At 33.6% G+C, this 26,321-nt stretch overlaps 2 protein-coding genes across 7 annotated transcripts in view; one reads left to right on the top strand and one right to left on the bottom strand.

Annotated features, from left to right (window-relative positions):
• Window positions 1-482: 482 nt before the first annotated feature.
• On the top strand, window positions 483-19,379 carry LOC117328930 (ankyrin repeat domain-containing protein 50-like). Of its 3 annotated transcripts, none has more exons than XM_033886553.1 (9): window positions 483-637; window positions 8,167-8,222; window positions 8,915-9,031; window positions 9,194-9,311; window positions 13,132-13,176; window positions 16,837-17,050; window positions 17,383-17,493; window positions 17,773-17,939; window positions 18,460-19,379. In XM_033886553.1, exons 2-9 carry the CDS (start codon window positions 8,202-8,204, stop codon window positions 19,362-19,364), a joined length of 1,698 nt encoding a protein of 565 aa, XP_033742444.1. In that variant the 5' UTR covers window positions 483-637; window positions 8,167-8,201; the 3' UTR covers window positions 19,365-19,379. The 3 variants fall into 3 exon arrangements, with proteins under 3 accessions (XP_033742444.1, XP_033742445.1, XP_033742446.1); XM_033886554.1 differs by having other exon boundaries at window positions 496-629; XM_033886555.1 differs by lacking the exons at window positions 483-637; window positions 8,167-8,222 and adding an exon at window positions 8,341-8,553.
• Window positions 19,380-21,859: 2,480 nt separating this feature from the next.
• The window catches only part of LOC117328929 (solute carrier family 26 member 10-like), a 32,361-nt gene continuing 27,899 nt past the window's right edge, over window positions 21,860-26,321 (bottom strand). For 2 of the 4 annotated variants that reach the window (XM_033886549.1, XM_033886550.1), the window contains exons 18-19: window positions 25,933-25,954; window positions 21,860-23,144 (exon numbers count right to left, since the gene is read on the bottom strand). In XM_033886549.1, coding sequence (XP_033742440.1) covers window positions 23,059-23,144; window positions 25,933-25,954 — 108 coding nt within the window. In that variant the 3' untranslated portion in view covers window positions 21,860-23,058. Of the gene's footprint in view, window positions 23,145-24,770; window positions 24,848-25,932; window positions 25,955-26,321 lie in introns of all 4 variants that reach the window. The other 2 variants (XM_033886551.1, XM_033886552.1) reach the window with 2 other exon arrangements.

Here is a 26,321-nt window from a genome sequence, read left to right as displayed (position 1 = left end):
AAAGGTATCGTCTGTTTTAATTGATACAGCTATGTAATGTGTCATTAAAGACGTATGCACGTTTCTTTACTTTGAATATTACGCGGGAAATGTGATTTTACCGGTAGGTAAATATTATCGGTATGATAATAATGAGTTGGTGGAAAACAATCGTCACTATCTCTTTAAACACAATCATGAGAGTGAAAAGGGTATTTTATTTATTTATATGTTAGGATTGACAGTCGTTTCCCTCAACACTGGATATATTTTACTTTTCACTCGTAGATCGTAAACCCTATGATATGACTGTAATACTGAATTATATAAGTATATAATGTACACACATATGTCATGAGATAACATGTCCCTGAAGTACATTTTGTATTACCCTAGGACTGACAAAAGGGTTAATTCTAGTACCAGGATTAACATGGTTCAATACTAACACTCTGATCACGTGACTTCGGTACGCGTCACGCCCCTGTAACTGTATATAAACATACCCGGTACCCGTTATTATAAATGACTTGTGAGCGGCCCCTACACCTGTGTACATACCTGACCATTCTCATTTACACCGAGATAGGGCAACCGCTATATAGCATGTAGTTACTATAGCTGGCGGACATTATCGGACACCGACAAAGGTGAGCAGGTGAGTGGAATACTTAGTCGAGTGTCAGGTGTTACAGGTATTGGGTATGTGTTGGTACATAACATTTACAATATTTCATATCTGTCTTATTCTGATTGACGTTAACAATACATACTTGTCCGGAATTATTATTGCCCGAACTCCATGGTATTTAGACCAATGTTGACGAATTAAAGAAGACACATACTGTATCTAATTTTATTAATGCATTATATACTCTACAAGTTAGATATTTGTCAGAGAACCATTAACCATACTAGTGTATACGTACGTGTATAGAGGCATGACTGTCACACTAGTACTACATGTACGCCTTTGTATGTACACAGGCTAGGCCCAGGTCAAAAGTGTGTGTCCTGACAGTACTCGTGTCATGTACAGGTCGCCCTTACTCCTCCCAATCCTGGGTGGTTAATTTGGATGGAATTTTATACAGTAATTTAGTCCTTTTAGATTTTCTCTAGCCTTCTATTTCGACCCATGTTTGGCGACCATGTTAGCCGCGTTTGTGTCAATTTCTTTAAGTGATATTTTAGTTAACGTTCCTCTCCACATATTCCATTGTTTTTTTTTCTCATACAACCTTCCGTTAATTTCTGTCTGAGAGGACCGTCTCACCAAGCAATACCATTTCCCTGCCCTGCTGTTGTTCAAAATCTGCTCATACGAGCATTCCATGCCTTTGTTAGCAGCACGCGGAAAAATAGGACTTATTCAACTGTGTCACCGTTAGAACATACACTAGTATTGGTGACTAGCTAGAATGTGTTCAGTGTCTAACACGCCGGTCTGGATTTTAACATTCTAATACACGATTCCAGGTTTATTTTTAGGAAGTTATGTTTATAGCTGATTGATTATATCATTCTGGAGATCATATGTCTGAAATTGGTTTGTGGAATAGCCAGGACACTCTCATGTTCTGTTTTTTTTATAAATGTAATCATAGATATTCTTTTATAATGTTCGATTTGTAGATATTCTTTTCTAGTAATCGATTATGCAATAATGGTCTTGTATTAAGTGACTATAAAATTAGTACTGTATGTAGTCTGTGACGTTATCTGTGTTTACAATGATAAAGATAGTAGTTTTCACTTTGGATTGGTTTATTGAAAATTTTAAATGTTAACAATAGTGAAAATAAAATGTACTGAATATCATATCATTAGAAAATAAGAACTACATATATCGGCGAGAGCACCTGGGTGTAATGATGGTACACACACGAATCTCTTATCTCTCGAAGGAACAGTAGCACCTCACCTTTGTAATTGTACAAAAGGTAGCGTTGCCATACTGATAAGCCATAATACGGGTATGCTGCTGTGCATACAAAACAAAACATACTTGACCTAAAAGCTTGGGTTAAATGCTCCTTTTCAGCTAATAATAACTTTTGAAAATTTTATACTATTCTCGGCTTTGTGATATTTTTTTTGATAACGCGTCACCGTTGTTACACTATGTATTTATATCTTTGCCATTATTTGGATAAAAATACCTAAATAATAACGTATCACAGATTTATAGGTACATGTATATAGACGATAATAAGTTAGACAAATAGATAGCCGTAAACAGTTGGGACTCTATTACCGCCCGTTTTCCATGAAGACATATCATAAATAGTTCAATTATCCGAACCGTTAACTTTAAGTTAATATTTTGGAATTATTATACAACTATTGACCTTGTTTAGGTTAATACAAGAAATTGTTAATCTTGGAAAGGTAATATTTCCATCGGCCGAGTTTGACACAATCTTAAAATAAATTATCTATAAAAAATCCCATAGAACTAGTGGTTTGAAAATGTATACGTCTAATAAACAGCACATATATTATAGAGTCTGTTTCTTTCTGCATCATGTGATTACTTTATGTGGAAAATCTGAATAAACATGTCAAAAGTAAAAAAAAAAAAAAAATATTGTAGGGTTATACAGGTGTACGAGCGGGTGTGCTTGGTTCTGTTGATTCTCTATGTATGTACAGAAAATGAAATCAAACTTACAATGTAATAGGAAGAGGTACTGAAAAATGCCTTGCCCGTGCCGGGCTTCGAACTAGTGACCTCCCGCTCCCAAGGCAAATATCCTACCAATAGGCCATAAAAGGAAGAAATTCCCCCTAGCCTGAAGATGGCCTATACTCTCCACTTTTACAAAGCTGTTATTAGAGAGTAGGTATGTGATTGTGACATGTTCTACGAGAGTATGAGATATCTGAATCTTCTCATTTTTTTGTTAATACATATTAATTATTTTGTTAAAACCACCAAACTTCGAAGATTGACATAATCTTTGTCTTTTGTCAAATCCTTTGGACCGAAGTGGTGCCACCAGACGGCCAATCTTTGATTTTTGACAGTTTGTTATCATTATTTCTTATGAAGTAGCGGAAGGATTGCATGCTCTCAACCTTCACAAGTAGGTTCCCTGTGGTCCGAAGCTGTACCCATTTAATTTTGAGTCTGATCCTGGGAACACTATGACCACCAGGCGGCCAACTTTGATTTTGACCGCTGAAGCCTGTTATCGCTATTTCCTGTGAAGCACTGGAATGAATATTCTCTTAATTCATATGAAGGTCCTCCTAGTCACCAGTTTTCTTTGAGTCGGACCCAGAAAACAATATGGCTGCTAGTTGGCCAACTTTTATTTTGACAATTTGTTATCGCTATCGCTTGAGAAGTACTAGAGGTACCCGGATGTATGTACCCGGATGTATCGTAGATTCACACGACAGCTGTTGTTTCCAAAGATGCAAACGATACCTACCCTTCCGGAACGCCTGGTCTAATTGTACTTTAACCAAAGTCTCTGAGTAATTCTATGTTTTGTTAATATTTCCTCTCGTTTTATCGATTTTGAGGTAACGTCGTGTCAGTTTGCCGGTGTTGTTTTAAGACTGACGTGATCGATTTATCGACCATGACATATGACGTGTGAGTTATTTGCTCTGGAATCACACAGGTAACACCAATGGCCTAGACAAGTGTTCACGTGGCTCTTCCATCAACCAGAGCGCCCTCACTGTCCGAATCAATGAACATATTGTACAAAATCACCAATATTCAATTATAACGTTTGAAATAATGGACAAACAGTGAATTCCAACAAGATCGATTGACAAGAGAAAGTGTCCAGCGGTAGCTAGTCAACTCCACAGGGCTTAGACCCGGTCGTCAATGGACATCATTGTTCAATAACCTGTGTAGTGTTAACAACAGAACTATTCCAGGTAGTTTATAAGGTTGGTCTTGAAACATCACCATCCCTATTTTGACCGATCGCAATCAGTATAATGACTCGAAATTGAGTCCAAATTTCATACTCCAATTTTGGTTTTTATACACAGTCTAGCTTATAACTATTTATAACGACTTTTAAAATTGTTCTATTTTTTAAAATGTAAAATTAGAAAATCAAATTGGTAGGAATAAGATGCGTTACGACTAAGCCGCGTGCATGGTATTCTACCAGTTCTACCACCTAAACTACTGACGACAGTTTAACCAGTTCTACCACCTAAACTACTGACGACAGTTTAACCAGTTCTACCACCTAAACTACTGACGACAGTTTAACCAGTTCTACCACCTAAACTACTGACGACAGTTTAACCAGTTCTACCACCTAAACTACTGACGACAGTTTATCGTTATTACCCATGACTCTGTCCTAATTGTGACATAATATTATGAAGTTCTCGTGAAGTCGTTTAAAAAAATAATAATCTTAAAGCACTTTATAGTTTACATAGTTTAACTTCCATAGTATAACTTATATAGTATAGCTTATATGTAATAATTACATAGTATAACTTATATAATATAATTTCCATAGTATAACTTATATAGTATAACGTATATAGTATAACTAATATATATAGTATAACTTATATAGTTTGATTTATATAGTATAACTTCCATAGTATAACTTATATAGTAAAGCTTATATGTAATGATTACATAGTATAACTTAAATATTATAATTTCCATAGTATAACTTACACAATATAATTTCCATAGTATAACTTATATAGTATAACTTATATATTTGATTTATATAGTATAACTTATATAGTATAACTTATATAGTATAACTTATATGTAATAATTACAAAGTATAGCTTACATAATATAATTTCCATAGTATAACTTATATAGTATAACTTATATAGTTTGATTTATATAGTATAACTCATATAGTTTGATTTATATAGTATAACTTCCATTGTATAACTTATATAGTATAACTTATATAGTATAACTTATATAGTATAGCTTATATGTAATAATTACATAGTATAACTTAAATAATATAATTTCCATAGTATAACTTACACAATATAATTTCCATAGTATAACTTATATAGTATAACTTATATATTTGATTTATATAGTATAACTTATATAGTATAACTTATATGTAATAATTACAAAGTATAGCTTACATAATATAATTTCCATAGTATAACTTATATAGTATAACTTATATAGTTTGATTTATATAGTATAACTCATATAGTTTGATTTATATAGTATAACTTCCATTGTATAACTTATATAGTAAAGCTTATATGTAATGATTACATAGTATAACTTCCATAGTATAACTTATATAGTATAACTTATATAGAATAACTTAAATCGTATAAATTACATAGTCCAACAAAATGAACCACATACTTCTGTGATATTGATTTAAACATACTTATTGTCCCACGGTTGAGAAGAGGATTAGGCAGAAGTTGTTTCCCAACTTATCAACGCTTTTTTCTCTAATACAATACATATATTAATATGATAGTATTTAAAAAGGCATACAAATCATAATACAGAATTATTACATTTTACTTAAACCCCGTTGATGGATTTGATGACAAATTGCACGTGTCTGAAAACTTCAATATTAACGTCTACGGACAGATTTTCATTTCCAAATAATTTAATGTAGATTAACTGGTTATATGTTTAACAAGCTATTGCTTTGAAAGAAATTGGTTTGCGCTGTATTATAAAGCTAACATTCTAAGAAAAATGTGTAACATCCTCACAGGAATGTCAACAGTTACAGGATTTCATACAAACTACGTCAGGAAGCCACATAATATATCTGTCACTTTATGTTAACACAGAAAATCAAATTGCATTTACTACAGAGGATGATAGTAGAAACACTGAAGATAGATTATCTTAAATATATGATGTAAAATACGATGAGCACTGCAATGCGTTCACATTTGTACTGGATAAAACTCAATTTAAAGCACGGCGTTTTATTCCGTATGAACTCTGTCTTCAAACGTCTTTTCAAGCTTTGATTCTTGTCACTCATTCGTCCTAAGCCGTTTTTAGTATAAACCAGTATTTATTTGAACACTACTGCATTCATTTATATGAATAAACATATATCACAAAATGTATGAACTATATTTTCACTCATAAAAAATATATATTTATACATAATTATCTATAATACTGTCACACAAGGAACTAGTACCAATCCAAGGTGCCAAAGGTATGGTATAGATAGGTCATATCTAAACACATGCCGGATGGATAAATGCTTTATAACAACGATGTTGTCAGATTTGTCTATCATGGACAGATACTTGAAGACCAACGTTATTTCGCCAACTTATCCGACAGTAGATAAACATGACCTACTCTTATATCTATTGTAATACCATATCTATTGTAATACCATATCTATTGTAATACCATATACTGTATATCACAACAGTCTATTGTAATACCATATCTATTGTAATACCATATCTATTGTAATACCATATCTATTGTAATACCATACATGTATATATTGTAATACCATATCTATTGTAGTAACAGTCTATTGTAATACCATATCTATTGTAATACCATATCTATTGTAATAACATATACTGTATATCACAACAGTCTATTGTAATACCATATCTATTGTAATAACAGTCTATTGTAATACCATATCTGTTGTAATACCATATCTGTTGTAATACCATATCTATTGTAATAACACATACTGTATATCACAACAGTCTATTGTAATACCATATCTATTGTAATAACAGTCTATTGTAATACCATATACTGTATATCACAACAGTCTATTGTAATACCATATCTATTGTAATACCATATCTATTGTAATAACAGTCTATTGTAATAACATATACTGTATATCACAACAGTCTATTGTAATATCCTGATAAATCTATCTTCATTTATCAACACCACGTTATAGAACCACCCTACATGACGTGTATATAAACACTACCATATATATATATATATATAAGATGTGGACCGCCACCCTTAGTCTCTCGAGGAAGTTGATACCTACTGGTAAGCTGGCGATATCGAGGTATTCAGAGTCTCGGGTGTGTCATTGAGAACAGCGACTAGGGTTAGGGTAGCACGTCAGTTAGATACGGAGTGATACTTTACCACTTTATCCTAATCACGGGCTGTTCAATAAGCTTCGAGTGCATATATCAATATATTTGTTTCCGATTTTAACCATTTCATACAATAACAAACCATGACACGCGGTTGCATTGTGTATACACTTTTGCCATGAACAAATTGATAATATACATATGTAAACACACAATTTACACGGATGTGCGTCCATGTTTGTACCCGTCCATGTACATTATGTATGAACACACATTTGTATGATATGTTTGCGTTCTGTAGAATACTTGAGGACATATTAATTATGTATATATGTGGCCTTTGTCTGAAAAAAGCTTCATGTTTTCTTCTATGTAAAAGTTGTGTTTGCTACGTCATGTTTATACTAGTTAGTATCTATCAATGATAGCACTCATTATGTCCCTTATAATACGATATGGTATGATACATTTTGTGGTATGATATGCTACATTGTGTGGTATGGTATGGTATGCTACATTGTGTGGTATGGTATGATGTATTGTATGGTATGGTATGCTACATTGTGTGGTATGGTATGATGTATTGTATGGTATGGTATGCTACATTGTGTGGTATGGTATGATGTATTGTATGGTATGGTATGGTATGCTACATTGTGTGGTATGGTATGATACATTGTATGGTATGGTATGCTACATTGTGTGGTATGGTATGATGTATTGTATGGTATGGTATGCTACATTGTGTGGTATGGTATGATACATTGTATGGTATGGTATGATACATTGTGTGGTATGGTATGATGTATGGTATGGTATGCTACATTGTGTGGTATGGTATGATGTATTGTATGGTAACGTATTGTAGGGGTAATTTTCCTCGATTTCCATGTCACGTGTAAATGTTAACCAATATTACACCGATGCATACATCGATCAGTTTCTATCGAATATAGGCTACATGTACCTACATGTATTCATGCAAATGTAAAGCAATCTTGTTTACTGATGTGTGAACGAGATCTCGACAAACGGTCATATCATAGTGATGACACCACTAGAGAAGTGATATAGTCCAGAAGTGATAATATTATTAATATCTTAATATTATGGCTGTTGTAGATGATCCCCTGCATGGTGACACTTGTCAGTAGCTGATGACGCCGATATTTAACAAGGTAGGAACGCTTCATTTCTCATCTGGAAACATCTGGTTTTACACCTGAATGGTTTTCATTCTGTCAGTACAGTTCATTATGTCTCTCTATCTGTACTGCGTGGGTATATGTTAAAAAAATACACAGGTAGACAGACGATGAGATATGTTTCATTCATTCTAAACCCTCGCCATTTATAGGACATTTTGTTATCCTAGCTTGGTCATCCCGCATCTACCCGTCACGTTCTAATTCAGCCAAATCTTTCCGGAATCTTTATTTCAAAATTCGATAAAACTTTGTACAAATAGCAAGTAAGAGATATGATGAACGATTCCAGGGTCACGTCAAGGTTTGTATTTATGGGAAGTAAACAGGTTCAGTTTCAATAGTTAATTAATTTGAGTTATTAATGGATATTTTAGAATAGTTGGAATTTTAGTAACTGGTTCGATTTCCAGATCATCGCTACTGTATATGGATTTTTCAAACGTTCGTGTGTCATTTGAATGACTTTATATCGTGAAGTAGCATTTTCGTTTATATAACTTTGTTCTTGAGTCAAAGGGAATGATAGTACAGTACTGTACCAGAAATTAACCATGTATTAATTAGCTTTTTCTACTCTGTCCAACTGCAGAATAAGACTCTATTTATTTTTTTCTAAAGTAATTTGAGTTGAATCTTTTTAACGACACCCGTGTCTTTTGTAGAGAAAAGAAAACATGGGATTGAATACCAGTCGAACAGAAGACTATGCTGATCTCTTCCTGAGAATACAGCGAGGGGATTTAGATGATATTCAACAGCACCTCAGTACTGGTATCCAGGTAAGCATCTCAATAACCTTACACATTTGAATAACTCGAATATATCTTATCATATGGGTGTTTGGTAGTCTAGATCTGAGCTGTAACAGCAACAATAACAATGACAACAACAACAACAACAAGTGGCAAAATGGTTACAATTTTAATGTGATATAATTACAGATAAACAAGCAAGTGGATTCTACGTCAGTCCTGTACAGAGCTGTGAAAAGTGGTCACGTGGACGTTGTAAAACTGCTCATAGACTGCGGATGTGACGTGAACATTGGTCGAACCAATGGTAGGAATAATACTGATTCCTACCGACTGTACTACTATCTCGTGTAACATATTATCTGTCTCTGGACCGACTGTACTACTATCTTGTGTAACATATTATCTGTCTCTGGACCGACTGTACTACTATCTTGTGTAACATATTATCTGTCACTGGACCGACTGTACTACTATCTTGTGTAACACATTATCTGTGTCTGGACCGACTGTACTACTATCTTGTGTAACACATTATCTGTGTCTGGACCGACTGTACTACTATCTTGTGTAACATATTATCTGTCTCTGGACCGACTGTACTACTATCTTGTGTAACACATTATCTGCCTCTGGACCGACTGTACTTATCTTGTGTAACACATTATCTGCCTCTGGACCGACTGTACTACTATCTTGTGTAACATATTATCTGTCTCTGGACCGACTGTACTACTATCTTGTGTAACATATTATCTGTCTCTGGACCGACTGTACTACTATCTTGTGTAACAAATTATCTGTGTCTGGACCGACTGTACTACTATCTTGTGTAACACATTATCTGTCTCTGGACCGACTGTACTACTATCTTGTGTAACACATTATCTGTGTCTGGACCGACTGTACTACTATCTTGTGTAACATATTATCTGTCTCTGGACCGACTGTACTACTATCTTGTGTAACACATTATCTGTCTCTGGACCGACTGTACTACTATCTTGTGTAACACATTATCTGTCTCTGGACCGACTGTACTACTATCTTGTGTAACATATTATCTGTCTCTGGACCGACTGTACTACTATCTTGTGTAACACATTATCTGCCTCTGGACCGACTGTACTTATCTTGTGTAACACATTATCTGTCTCTGGACCGACTGTACTACTATCTTGTGTAACACATTATCTGTCTCTGGACCGACTGTACTACTATCTTGTGTAACACATTATCTGTCTCTGGACCGACTGTACTACTATCTTGTGTAACACATTATCTGTGTCTGGACCGACTGTACTACTATCTTGTGTAACACATTATCTGTCTCTGGACCGACTGTACTACTATCTCGTGTAACATATTATCTGTGTCTGGACCGACTGTACTACTATCTTGTGTAACACATTATCTGTCTCTGGACCGACTGTACTACTATCTTGTGTAACATATTATCTGTCTCTAGACCGACTGTACTACTATCTTGTGTAACACATTATCTGTGTCTGGACCGACTGTACTACTATCTTGTGTAACATATTATCTGTCTCTGGACCGACTGTACTACTATCTTGTGTAACATATCATCTGTCTCTGGACCGACTGTACTACTATCTTGTCTAACACATTATCTGTGTCTGGACCGACTGTACTACAATCTTGTGTAACATATTATCTGTCTCTGGACCGACTGTACTACTATCTTGTGTAACATATTATCTGTCTCTGGACCGACTGTACTACTATCTTGTGTAACATATTATCTGTCTCTGGACCGACTGTACTACTATCTTGTGTAACACATTATCTGTCTCTGGACCGACTGTACTACTATCTTGTGTAACACATTATCTGTCTCTGGACCGACTGTACTACTATCTTGTGTAACATATTATCTGTCTCTGGACCGACTGTACTACTATCTTGTGTAACATATTATCTGTCTCTGGACCGACTGTACTACTATCTTGTGTAACACATTATCTGTGTCTGGACCGACTGTACTACTATCTTGTGTAACATATTATCTGTCTCTGGACCGACTGTACTACTATCTTGTGTAACATATTATCTGTCTCTGGACCGACTGTACTACTATCTTGTGTAACATATTATCTGTCTCTGGACCGACTGTACTACTATCTTGTGTAACATATTATCTGTCTCTGGACCGACTGTACTACTATCTTGTGTAACATATTATCTGTGTCTGGACCGACTGTACTACTATCTTGTGTAACATATTATCTGTCTCTGGACCGACTGTACTACTATCTCGTGTAACATATTATCTGTCTCTGGACCGACTGTACTACTATCTTGTGTAACATATTATCTGTCTCTGGACCGACTGTACTACTATCTCGTGTAACATATTATCTGTGTCTGGACCGACTGTACTACTATCTTGTGTAACACATTATCTGCCTCTGGACCGACTGTACTACTATCTTGTGTAACAGATTATCTGTCTCTGGACCGACTGTACTACTATCTTGTGTAACACATTATCTGTCTCTGGACCGACTGTACTACTATCTTGTGTAACATATTATCCGTCTCTGGACTAACGTGTAAGGCATTGCTTTATGGAGCTATATGTATATTTCGTAACCTAAACGTAATGATATGTAAATTATATGTAATATACTCATAAAACAGTAACTAATCATTAAAAAAACACGTTATTAAGCAGTATGTTTTACAATACACACTACGTCATTGCGTTTCATAACACAGAAATCACTGATTTGATACTTGTGAACGTATTTGAATTCACAAGACAAACATGTAGCTGTGTTTATCAAACTATTAGATATTAGTATTTGTTCTTGCACTCTTTCATCAACTAGTACTTTGTATTATGATTTGTAATTCTAGTAATTTTAATAGTAATGACGTTATAATGTAGGACAATGTAGAACACGTACACTTCTAGCCTTTGATTGGCTATTTTATTTATGTTTATTTCTTTTATATACAGCTTGTTTACTTATCATACGTTTCAGTCCGATAAAAAGTGTAATTGTAGGAAATTTTGAATTAAAGAGCATTTGTAGTAATTTTATTTGCAATGAATATTTTATACTTTTAAAGTCAATCATTTCAATAAGTTACTTTCGCTTGAAATGTTTAGATCATCTATGTTAAAATTGCCTTTAGCTATGTATTAAATGTACTGTTCAAAAGCTTCTCATTTCCTGATAAATCTGCACGTTTGTTACGGATGATTTGTTACGGATGATTTGTTAAGGAGATTGTGACTAATCATGTCCACTATTTCTGGAATGTGTGTCACACTCTGACATGTTTGTAATTTCTAAAGGCATTCAATCAAATCTGCAGCCAACCGTAACCCACTTCTATGTTAACGAGTGGTCAACGAAATCATTGATGCATGACGATATCATCATTTCTGGAAATTTTCTAAAAAACAACAGCGACAATTTGTGATATATTATTTTTAATAATTTAAAATGAAAGTCATCAAACGCAAAAGCTTGTGAATGTTAAAAAATATAAATATTATATATATTTATATGTATAAGTAATCACGTCAATCAATAATCTACTAAACTATAGCCATTTAACACAATTATGTTAAACTGTACTAGAGTGGACAGCGTGTGATCCTCTTGCACTATCATCGTCACGTTAACCATCAACTGTTCTCTACCATAAACAATTAATTAAGTGTTCATTAGGCTGTCCATGAAATGTCCAATAAACTAAAGAATAACACTAGGTTGTCCATGAAGTGTCCAATAAACTAAACAATAACATCAGGTTGTCAATTAAATGTCCAATTAACTAAAACATATCATTAGGCTGTCAATGAAGTGTCCAATAAACTAAACAATATGGACAGCTTGTCAATATGGTGTCCTATTAACTGAAAGATATCATCAGGTTGTCAATTAAATGTCCAATAAACTGAACAATGTCATTCGTCTGTCCATTGAATATACACTATCTAAACAATATCATTACGCTGTCCATTAAGTGTCCATTAAACTTTAATTGATTTAGCTTAATTGAATTAATCATTATGTGTCTAATCATGTTTCCATTATTTGTCTAATTAACTAAACAATACAATTATTATCATTGTTTCTTTTCCTCAGAATCTCTTGTGTCCAAATTGTTGCCAAGTACGCTGTATGAAATCGGTGAGTGTTATCAATACGTCTGTTTATCATCTAATCACTGTGTAAAATATTTATAATAAAGATACAAACAAACAAACACACCTTTTTGATGATAGGGTACCTGTATATCTGAAGTACCTGTATATCTAAAGTACCTGTATATCTGAATTACCTGTATATCTGAAGTACCTGTATATCTGAATTACCTGTATATCTGAAGTACCTGTATATCTGAAGTACCTGTATATCTAAAGTACCTGTATATCTGAAGTACCTGTATATCTGAAGTACTTGTATATCGACATATTGTTGTTGTTGGTTCGGTTATAAGGTATACTCTGGTTATCTACCTTCCATTTAGGTATAAATGAACTGCATTAGCAGATTTTGTAAACCTATATCATACGACCAAGGAAATGCACCCATGTAAATCACAAGTGACATTGTGGGTTGAACTGATGGTCGTTTATATATCATTTTGGATACTATATGTACCATGGTGACACTGTTTTGGATACTATATGTACCATGGTGACACTGAGGGTTGTACTAGTGGTCGTTATAAATATTAATGCTTGATGTTTACAGAAGTAATACGACAATTTAATTGCTCTGAGGGATTACTAACGGTAATATCGTGTTGCTTTGTTGATAATTAATGGAGAGTGAACGATTTGATTGTATTTGTATAGACAGCTTTCTTAACTCTTCAACAACACGAAACTCCATACACAGAATTACAACGATATGTATGCTTCATAATATACGTTATATATAGATATGTATACTTCATACTCTACGTTTTATATAGAGATATGTATATTTCATATTCTATGTTATATATACAGTTATGTATATTTCATATTCTATGTTATATATACAGTTATGAATACTTCATACTCTACGTTTTATATAGAGATATGTATATTTCATATTCTATGTTATATATACAGATATGTATACTTCATACTCTACGTTTTATATAGAGATATGTATATTTCATATTCTATGTTATATATACAGTTATGTATATTTCATATTCTATGTTATATATACAGTTATGAATACTTCATACTCTACGTTTTATATAGAGATATGTATATTTCATATTCTATGTTATATATACAGTTATGTATACTTCATACTCTACGTTATATATAGATATGTATGCTTCATAATATACGTTATATATAGATATGTATGCTTCATAATATACGTTATATATAGATATGTATACTTCATACTCTACGTTTTATATAGAGATATGTATATTTCATATTCTATGTTATATATACAGATATGTATACTTCATACTCTACGTTATATATACAGATATGTATACTTCATACTCTACGTTTTATATAGAGATATGTATATTTCATATTCTACGTTATATATACAGTTATGTATACTTCATACTCTACGTTATATATAGATATGTATGCTTCATAATATACGTTATATATAGATATGTATACTTCATACTCTACGTTTTATATAGAGATATGTATACTTCATATTCTATGTTATATATACAGATATGTATACTTCATACTCTACGTTATATATACAGATATGTATACTTCATACTCTACGTTATATGTATATTTCATATTCTACGTTATATATACAGTTATGTATACTTCATTCTCTACGTTATATATACATATTTGTATACTTCATATTCTACGTTATATATACAGATATGTCTTCAACACAGTACTTCATACTGTACGTTATGTATCGCTGATTTCAAGTATCCTATCCTTTTACACGTGTATCAGATATAATACATAATTGGAAATTACCTTTAACTAGCTTGTTATGTCATTCTATTCTGTCGATCAGAAACTGCTGTACTTCCACAATTACAAGGAATTAGTATACCGAAGTCAGGCAGTGTACTAGAAATTAGTGTTCCACGATAATTGTCCTATATGTTACACTAGTGTACCACTATGTTTCTTTAACGTGTTAAGCCTCGTCATGAAATCGAATAGAGATACAAAGTGTTACACTCGATCTGTCCATCTCAAATTGTTGTTAGAAATCTGGCACCTATTTATAGTGTGCATATTGTGGGGTTAAGCATCGATGCACTGCAGTTGAAACAAATTTTGTTTTCTTTGAAATGTTTTTATTAGATTTAGATTGATGGCTTTGATTGAATCGTTTTGCACAATTTGTCGTGCAATTAGAGGTAGCAACATGATGCTTATATTTTGCTGGAAAACGCTTAAAGGTTAAACATTAAGGCGTTGTCAAAACGAAAATTGATTTTTTGTTTTTGTAAAATTCCGACGTCATTTGGATTTTGATCGTTTAAGGTGTTTACTAGATAATATTTTTTTCATTGTACTTATTGAGATTCTGATGTATAATGATGACGAGTAACAATCATTATTTTGTCCTGGATATCGTAACAGCTTCACGAATTGTTCAGGGTCCAGCAGCTGTATATAATTGATAGGGATTAAACCATATGTCTCATAGCCATGGTAACACATATATAAACAGAACGTGTCTTCAAAATCAATGAGGATTACTTTGATTAACACTTTCGTGTGTTTCAATGACCAGTGTTATAATGATCAATAACACTCTCTCGCCTACTGTAATCGTTTCACTATAAAACACCATATATATACTGTACATATTTGAGGTCGAAGGGTGTCACACGCAGTGCCGTGTGTATTAATTCTATACGGAAACTATTTGTGCTTCAGTTCATTATTAGCTGTATAAAACCACACAATAAATGTTTGTAAAATACGAGCCAATATTTCCACTTTGCTAGAAATTGGGCGAAATGCAGCGCTAACGTAGAGCTAGTGAAAAAATTTCATTGTGACTTTCATTTGATCTATTAGTGTAGCAAATCATAAGGCGATTTAATGACGGGTGAACTATTCAACAAGGTAAATGTCTCCTGTAGAAAGGCTGTAAAAGTTTAATAGCTGGTGAAGTATTCAACATGGTCAGCTTTTAGCCGGTTGTAAAAGTTTATTGGCTGGTAAATTACAATATGGTCAGCTATCGCTTGGTTGAAAAAGTTAAATGGCTGATGAACTATATACAATATGGTGAGTTATTGCCTGGTTGTAAATGGACGATATATAACGGCACTTACTGCTTTTTCACTGTTGTGATATTATATTGCGTTTCATTTAGCCAGTGAAATGTAGAGAAATAGCAAATCAATAAAAGTGACATTTTTTCGTTGAAGAATACATGTACTTAGAAAAGTAACACCTCCACAGTCAAACACAAATCAAAATGCAGATCACAATATTACGTTATACAATCTTAAATATAGCAAACATTTTATATCTATTGGACACAAAACACATACCCACTACTCCTGATATACATTTTGTGTTATCAAAGGCGTTATTAGTTGGTGTCTATACATGCTGTCAATCTAGTTTTTGAACTGCTCTATACCTTGCTGTCGACCCAGTTTTTGAACTGCTTTTATCTTGTATTCGTGGTCAATACATGACGTTTTATATTAGTAGTTATGATTGATTTTTTGATGCTGAAATACTAGTAGTCCACGCAATTGAAGTTGTTAATGGCCACGTGTTTTCCGGTTCAGGGGAATATATGTGACGCTTGCTGACTAATATACAATGAACACAAAATGCTAATTGATATTATGTAATTATATGTTCAATACAGAGAGTCCTCTTCACCGTGCGTGTGAGCTTGGTCATGTTGACATAGTTCTCCAGTTACTGTCGGCTGGAGCAGATGTTAATAGGAAAAACCAGTATGGAATGACAGCAGTATGGAAAATGGCTGCCGAAGGTAAATTTGACATGCTGAATCTTCTTCTACAACATCCAAATGTAGACGTCGCTCTTCCATCGGGAGATAACTCCATTCCTGCTATGTAAGTATTATTAAGTGTATGATAATAATTGGTTGTTCTACTGAGTAACATAATTCCAACTCCTTGAACACTGTTCTGATTTCTCCAGTAACTCATCCATCCTATACACATTTCATAATCAAATTAATTCTATCTGTGTGAATTAAAGACGATTGATCTTAAATAGCCAAAGTTTTGAGACTTTGCTAAATATTTATAAGAAAGATTAATCGGGGTGTTTGCGTTAATCACTTAAAACGCCTGGATATAAGGCGTGACACCAGGCTATATGCTGAGCCTTAATTCAACCGCATTTTTACAGGAATTGTAAACATATCCATCACATGTTACAGGAATAGCCACACCACGCCGCTTATCATGGCGGCTAGGAAATCGCATGACGCGGTAGCTGAATTATTGTGTCAACAGTGTTCTAATGACGTCAACCGTACGGACGGTCAAAGGTAAGTGATGGTTTAGACTTTTTTCATTAAAATATATCGTCATTTACTATACAAATATCGTATCACTTTCAGCTTACTATATCTTTTCCGTACCAAAGACATCGTCTCAAAGAAATCTATAATTGTTTCAAGTACCTGCCTCTTATTATTGACAAGCAACACATGATGCATTGCCAATTATTCAAAGTAGAGTTTATATATAAAAGTGTTCGCAGTATGATACAGATAACTCAACACGAAAGAGAAGTGCGTCATAAGTATTATATGAAATTTCCTCAGGCGGACAGCCCTACACTACGCAGCGAATAACGGTAACGACGAAATGACGGCCATGTTGATACAGAGAGGGGCGAACATCGACTGTGTAGACGAAGATGGGGTAACGCCCCTTTACACGGCCAGTAAACATGGTCACACAGCCATCGTCCGAAGGCTGCTTACGGCAGGTAAAGTGCGGTCATGTGTGTGCTATTTTATATGTAGGCTAGAATATAGCCAGGGTAACTTGAACACATACTGGATTATTATTCAAATAGTTGTTTTCACTTGATCGGAGAGAGTATCATGAAATTCCCCGGATCTATTAAATTTCCAAGGTCATGGTTATTTCATGCTTTTATCATTGACCTTTTTGATTCGACTTCTGAAAAGGCGCAATATCAAGGACTGCTGAAAGGGCCCGATGAATGGTAATTCATGGGAACTAACATTCAATTGCAATACATTTTCAACAGAATAATTTTAAACCTCGATTCTGGTGCTTACTTTGCGTACACATATATTGTGTCCTGATATTCGTACATTTAAACAGTTCCGCGATATAATATCACTCATCATACTTTACAAATGAAAAATAATGTAATAATGATAATGACAAATGAAACTGAATAGAGTCAGACAAATGTGATGAAACCGATTCAACTTAATTCTAACAGACTTCTTCACTAAACGTTTATTTGTTAACAGGAGCTGATATATCTACCTCAACAAGCACTGAGTCTGCTAGCCCCGGATTCTACCCGCTCCACATAGCAGTGTTCCATTGTCACATTGATGTTGTACGACTACTCTGTGACGCCTGCCCAGAAATGGTTGATGTCCGCACAACGACAGAAAAGACACCTCTAATTCTCGCTTGTTACACCGGAAGACGGGACATCGTGTTATTGTTGCTTAAATGCGGAGCTGATCCAAATGTGAAAGATTCCCTCCATCAAACGCCGCTGCTATATGCCCTCAGCCAAGGGCTACAGATGGATCAAAATAGAAACATTAACGCCGAGAATAAAAACGACCAGGTCGCTAAAAGTCAGTTATCGGTGAATGATTGTAGTCCAATTCCGAACAATTTCATTGGCTATAGTAGTTATGACTATGTTGATGATGATGACGATGTTTCTGTTTTAGAACGTCTGATTCTGTATGGTGCTGACGTCAATACACTGGATGTTCATCAACGTACATTCGGTTTCTACAGTATCACTAAAGGAACACTGTCTCAGAGCGTTGTGATGATGAAGTATGGCGCTCCTATACATCCATTTGACCCTATTACTTTCTCAAAGATGGAAAACTGTGATAAATTGAAAGCCTTAATTCAAATTGATCTACGATTTAGAAATGTTGCAAGAATATGCTGTGTTAATCAACTCTTACAACCTACACTTGAACAATACCTGGAGAAAGAGCTGACGAAACCCGCAAGTCTAAAAGCGCAATGTCGTCACATGATACGTAAAGATTTGTTATCAAAGCAGCTTGGTGCTTTATATAAGCAAACTCAGGAACTACCGCTACCAAAACTGCTCAAGTGGTATATATTACTTAATGATATATGTAATCAATTCGATGTTTCATCCAAATATACATAAACATATGAAAACCTGTTTAATTTGTCGTATTTGTTTGCGATATTTTATTTCGGCCATACCTAGGACAGAGAAAAGTTATATTAAATAGGAACAAGTATATCACAACACTCGTACACAAAACACAGAGTCGTCCCCATTTAAACACTTGATATATATTATCCTTTCGTATCTGTCTCCTCCTTTCTTTATTGCTACACCTCCGAATAATAATAAATCTATTATTTTGACAATAAATGAAATTAAGTCCATATATGTGTGCCTGTGTAAGACCTACAAATAAAAAATAATTTCATAACGACAAAAATTGTCGAAATGAAGGTAAGAAGTTACGAACTTTTGAATATCTCTGCCTATGAAAGAGACCATCATTATAATCTCCTTTGCATACACGTGACCTTTATCGCAGTACATTCTGGAAGAGATTTACATACAGAAGAAAACAAATATGATTGAAATCACCTGGTGCAAATACTGTATTTTGTCTATCATAACTACAAAATTAAGATACCGGGGCTTTAATGCAAAAAGAAAATAAACACAAAATAATCAGTTTAATATCATCCGTCGCGGAATATCACTATCTTCTGCATGCTGCCCCCATCAACTGAAAAGCTTTCTTAGCGTTACCCCCTTCGGCCCATTTCGCTTGATTGATACAAATTCAATTTATCAGTAAGCTGGTGAACGATAAATAGTCAATCTGCAATCAGTAAATAACACGAAAGGAATCTCAACCATTGATTCAATCACATCATATGCAGTACAGTTTTCAGTAAAGAAGACAATAGACCGGACGTTACACTACGTACATGTGAACGTTACACACTTGCCTCTCCAACAAAATCTGTGCCATTTCCATTGTCCTTTTCTTTATAATTCCACCTGTCTATGCAGTCTCCGATTGAAATCCTTCCCTTTATTCGTTTCCTAATCTAATTAACACTTAATTCCTTTTTACTGGAGATGTTAAACTTGTTATCTTCCTCTCTTCTTAGTGCGATCGCCAATACTCGTTTGTGTTTTGTTTTCGGCGAATGTGCAATCAGTATTTTAATTAATATGGAGGCGGACCGAAATAAAATGTCTTCGGTAGGCAATTAATTATCTTTATTTTCTTAATTTTCAAATAAGATGACAATTTTCAAGGATGCTAATAGTGCTTAAGTGTGTAATTTTTATAACTGAAGAAAAATATATATGAGTCTATACATGTTTTTAATTGGTAAAAAAGTAGTATTTGTCGGAGGTGTAGCACCTTCAATATTTATGATTACATTTCTAACCCTGGGAGTAATGAAAAAGTTAATTATAACTGACAATCAAATGAAATATGTATCCAAGAATGTTGCATTCGCGGAACAGCACATGGCGCATGCTCCCTAGCCCGCAACGGATTTTTTCACGCGCTTTCTCTTAGAATGGCAACTATGAAATAAAGTCAACGACTAGCATACAAAAGATATCGGCGAATCACTTTATACATGAAATAATTGTCGTTTTTATAAATGGCATCGTGTTTATTACGTCACCCTGCGGAGGCATATCCGCCGAATCTGAAAACTGCACGAGAACCCGAAGGTATGCATTATATTGATGAAAGACTTTCTCCAAATATGTTATATCAGCTTAGTGAACATACCTGAACATTCCGACAATTCAGGAAGGCCTACATGGCTGACAGAGAGTGATTGAAAACATGTACTGGTGTTGACGACGCTTATTTTCTATCTGATGTTGAAATAAATTCTGTCCAAAATTGATACAATACTGACATTGAACAGGAATGAATAAAGCCAGGACGTTTTCTATAACTTCTCGTACAAACAATCGAGAGTAAAGTGTGATTTTCATTGTTTGTTTACATTCACTTTACGTTCATATTGATACTCATTTCGAATCATAGTTCTATAACCGAAAACGGACCTTACTAGGTTTATAATACAGCGTAAATGTAAATATACACTGTTGCCTTGGTTAACGGCAAATGTGCAATTTCTAAAGTTAATGGGGAATATCACGACGGATGTCATATGTTAATATAGGAAGCTTATACACCACTGTAGTCTTTTCGAGTACAAACTTCCTTTTCTTTGTTCTTGGTTTCAATTGTGATATGGTCTTTTCAACACTATTTTATCTGTGACATTTGAATATGATTTTCCATTGAAGATTTCTTCTCATTTTTAAAACAATATTAGGAGAAATAATAATAATAAAGACTCCCAACTTTTCAGTCAAATAACACTCCATACGTTTTATGAATTTACTTGAAAATTATGGTTCATTCATATTTTAGTTGACGTTATCATAACATATTCTATGCAGGAAAATGTGTGTTAGAGAATCCGTAGACTATATACAACTAGATCTCCAATCGCTAGATTATATATTTCATAATGTGTGAGGTATGTTCAATGGAATGTGTGTATGTTGTACGTATCTGTGTGAAGGTACACAGCCACAATACACCAGAGGGTATAACATATAAAACAAAACACGATATTTGTCTTTTATTCAAAGGATTGATTTTGTCCCAATATATTCTTGATATATGCAGGATTATAACGATAACATTCAATGGTATCATATACATATTATACAGTTACTTAATACATTATTCATATTTCGAATTCATCATAATTCATTTAAAAATACAAATACAAAGGGAAAACATGGCGAATCGTTAACTGGCACCAACAATTGATAGATTTATAATTAGAATATATACAGAATGTTTAGAAAATCAGTCGGAATAAACCAACTACATGTGTGTATAGCCTATAACGTCCCTTCTACGGTCTACGGAAGCACAAACACAGTTCATTTTAATATTCTGAATTATATTATTCTATAATTCAATGCTAGTATTTTAACTTTAATCCATAGGGTTGATAATTGTGGATTTAAAAAAATTATTTACAAATGAAAAGAAAAAAAAATAAAAGGGAAAAAAACAGAAAAAAAAAAATAATATATATATACATAACTAGTCCACATACGATATCAAGACGATTTAATCTCAGTACTAAGTAACATGCCCTGGGCTCCAATATTTTCAGGTGTACAGATACCAAAGGTATCCTTCGCTGTTTTCCTAAGTTGCGCAAAATAAATTGTTGATACAACAATGACTAGATAAGATAAAACAAATATTTCATTAATACCAATATTAGTGTGATATACTACATGGTGTGATTTGTTGGACAATAACCGTGTCGTTTTACATATGTCTATTTGTAAATGTATATCTACTAACGCTGATTTAATGGCAACCATTCCTAAAGTCGTCTATAAGTATTTACCATTCACCTGTCCCTATTCAAAAGCTGAAACATAAAAACGACGATGGTGATATATTAGCGATATTGATCTTTTACACTGTCAAACACAGTTGTGACATAATTTCAAAGTAAAGAACCATGAGTGATAGGTTTAATTCCGAGACGCTCGCTGTGTAATAGACACACCATTCACTGGGCCCTTGCAAAAAATAGTGTTTATTACGGTAAATATTTCCTCACTGCCGGTTCCTGGAATTACATATAGCACATTTCATTTTATAACTTTTGGTATGAAAATGGTATATAACCTTTTTTTAAAAAGATCGTTGTGTTATTCTTGTTTCGGATTAGCCGAATGTAAAGCCTTGTGTTGTAAAGTCAGTGTCTAACGATAAGTTTAGTGACGGAAGTATTCACTGCTCAACATCTGTCTCCTTGTGATGTATCGTTGACATTTTCTCTTTTGTTTCGTTGTAATGGTCTACATATGCGCGATACCCTACAAAGACAGAAGAACGTGTTTAGAGGGAGTCATGATCAGCAATTGAGTAGTCTGTTCTTTAACACCCCCACCCCATCCCTTTAACAATAATCATATTAATACAAAAGGTGATATGGTATATTGATATTTCGCAACATTTTTGTCGGGTTTATAGCTTATACGTTCTGAAACATAACGATGCATTTCGCAATTTTGCTCCTGATATTTTGCATGATCTTTTAAATAATGTAAGCACCATACTATAATCATACATTTCCACAAAATTTAAACGATCAAACACAGCTATAGTTTTATTTCTATAGATATCGTGAAGTAATACGTTCTGATTCATTTAATTTGTAATTCAAATAATAATGAAAAATGTATAAATATTAGTATATGTCATGTATCTGTTCAGAAGTTCTAACATATACTTTCTTTTTTTTCCTGCAAAATATTGACTAAAACGTTATTAGATAATTTGACAAATGCGCATACGTAGTTTTGTGATTTTCGATTTTAGAGCTAAAAAGATAATTTACGAGCCATCAGCAGATGAGTAAATCTCTCAACTACAGTAGATATTAAATCTCTCAATTACAGTAAATATCAAAACAGAGTATAATTCAATATTTGGAATATACTATGAATAAATTTATCATCTGTGTAACATAATGCTGGATATAATAGAAGTTTTTTGCCGTATAACCAAGCAATATAATTTCAGTCCTGATATATATGATAGAGGGTAATAGTCAAACGTAAACATTAAAAAAGTCTGAAACAAAATAAAACGCAGTCAAAAACCTGACCAAACAAGCATCAAAATGCAACAACTCAAATTGTTTTACATTATAAGAAATAATTGTTATTTTAGAGTTAACAAGTATGTCACACGCCAATGCCCACACCGTCATACAGAAAACAAAAGGATGTTACTACAGAAAGTTAGTACATTAGTTGTATATAGATCTACGTTAGGATTTGCACTACACACTACAGACATACTGTGTCAGTGGGATTTCCTGGTCGGGTATCGATGTTTTGTGACATAGTAATTTACATCATAAGTCAAAACACAAATTTGCATAGTCAAGATAATATGTTGCATTTTGATTAAAATCAAATTATCTTGGATATAGAAGGAAGAGTAAAGAAGATGAGGTAGTGATAGAGAAAAATAGAGGTTTACGTGAGATCTATTGGAAGCAAAATATTGGAAGTATATCTGAAATAGTAGTGTTAAGAGAAAGTAGCCAATGCTATGTAAGCAAATATCTGTTAAGTTATAGATTTTCTGGTTTCAACTTTGCTGACCTGGAAACTATTCAAACGCGTTTATTCATTAAGATTACTGAATATTCAAACCGAGATGCTTTATTTATAAACATCAACAATGTTGCGCGTGAATTTAACGCGTCTCATCATTACAACACAAAACAAGTCAGACCAGAAAAAACTGAATACCAGATGGTCGTTTAACATATTATTAAAAACGAAATGAAAAATAGAAAGAAGCAACTTTGTTAAGAAGCAATGTTATGAGGTGAACTGGGATAGCGGTCACTACAGGAGATAGCTGACGTCACAGAGACAGACTAGCTGACGTCATTTCTACAAGATGACGTCACTCCTGGAACTCACTATCTCGGCTGACCAGCAAGTAACCTGTCTTCTGGTCTCGAGTCGATATCCTCTGCAGCACTATCCGACTCCGACTCCTGAAAAGCAGCACATGCATTCTCGTTTTCTTAATTCATGCATTTGTTAAAAGAATATTTTTCCTGAAATGTTCGCATTGTCAAATATGATGCTGCATGTTTTATTATTCTTTGTTAATACTCTTCTGTCACCAATATCTTATGTAACTGACGCATGCATTTCCTCTCACCAAATGCGATGATTTTTCGTGTATAATACAGAAAATGTTTTCATGTTTCGGTAACTAATATGATATATTCATACACACGAACTGTATATTTTCCTTTAAAGTGTTTAAATATGCCAGTAAAAGTTTCATATTCAAAGCAAAAGATATCTGGTAGAATAAGTTTATGTTTTCAAATATATTCACTTTTCATTGTAGATGTTTAGTGATACTTTTACAGAAATAACGGTTTTTCGATGCCTAGTCGTTTCCGTTGCATATTCCCAACACCTTAGTCACATGCACCTATAGTACCTGCCGTAGAAAAGCCTATCAGGACCATACAGTGATGTTAATGTGACTACAATGGTTTCTCCATACCGGTTCCAAAACGTTTAAACTCAATACATTTGTAATTTATTATTCTATATATTAATTAAGATAGACATGTAGATGGTTTGTTATATAACATGCGTTCTGAATATCTTCGTACCGTAGGATGGGTGTCTATACAGTGGCCATTTGGGCGCCTTGGATTTTGCTCTTTTTTTTTGTTTTCTTATGGCTCATATTTTTTTTATTCCATGCAAAAATGCAAATCCAGGGACGCATTTTTTGTTTCAGTCAAAAATTTAATAACACATTGGAGACGTATATGTCTATTTCCAATGCAAAAATTTACCGTAGATATATCCTTATATCAGGCAGATCATTTTATTTTACGATAAAACACAAGACGATCAAGCCTATTGTACTTCATTAAATCAAAATCAAAGAAAATATAATTAAATCTATATATATCCTGGATTTTTCCGAACTATGTGCGTTCAATTAATATCTTTAACAATAAAGAATGGATTTTATTCAAATGTTTTGGTAAATTCCTAAATAAAATCGCTTACTTTAAATATGAAAATATGATAATTAAATGATACTTACAACTGTTGATAATATTGTAAAACTGCACATGTATCATTATTGTTATTTGTTACTACAAGTATTATAACAGTATTGTCCAATATTTGACATTTCTATAGGGCACACTTGTATATGTGTCCGATGTGTATTACCCTTTATAAAAAAGTAGATTTATTTTTATACATTTCGCGTCGCTATCAAGAAATATAAATTATATTACCAAAAAGATAAAACAGCTTGACTGTACGAAGCAATGCTACACAATAGCTATACACCGAAATCGAATTAAGCAAATATTCTATCATCTGTCTGCAAGCTTAAGGCTAACGTGATGAAGCAGTGGTGTTGATTTCAAAATGTGTAACACAACCTAGGGTTCATTTGTTCTGTATACGTTGTGTAATATTGAT

Source organism: Pecten maximus, chromosome 6 (assembly GCF_902652985.1).
Source record: "Pecten maximus chromosome 6, xPecMax1.1, whole genome shotgun sequence".
Classification (NCBI taxonomy): Eukaryota; Metazoa; Mollusca; class Bivalvia; order Pectinida; family Pectinidae; genus Pecten; species Pecten maximus.
This window is presented reverse-complemented; position numbering and strand designations above follow the sequence as displayed.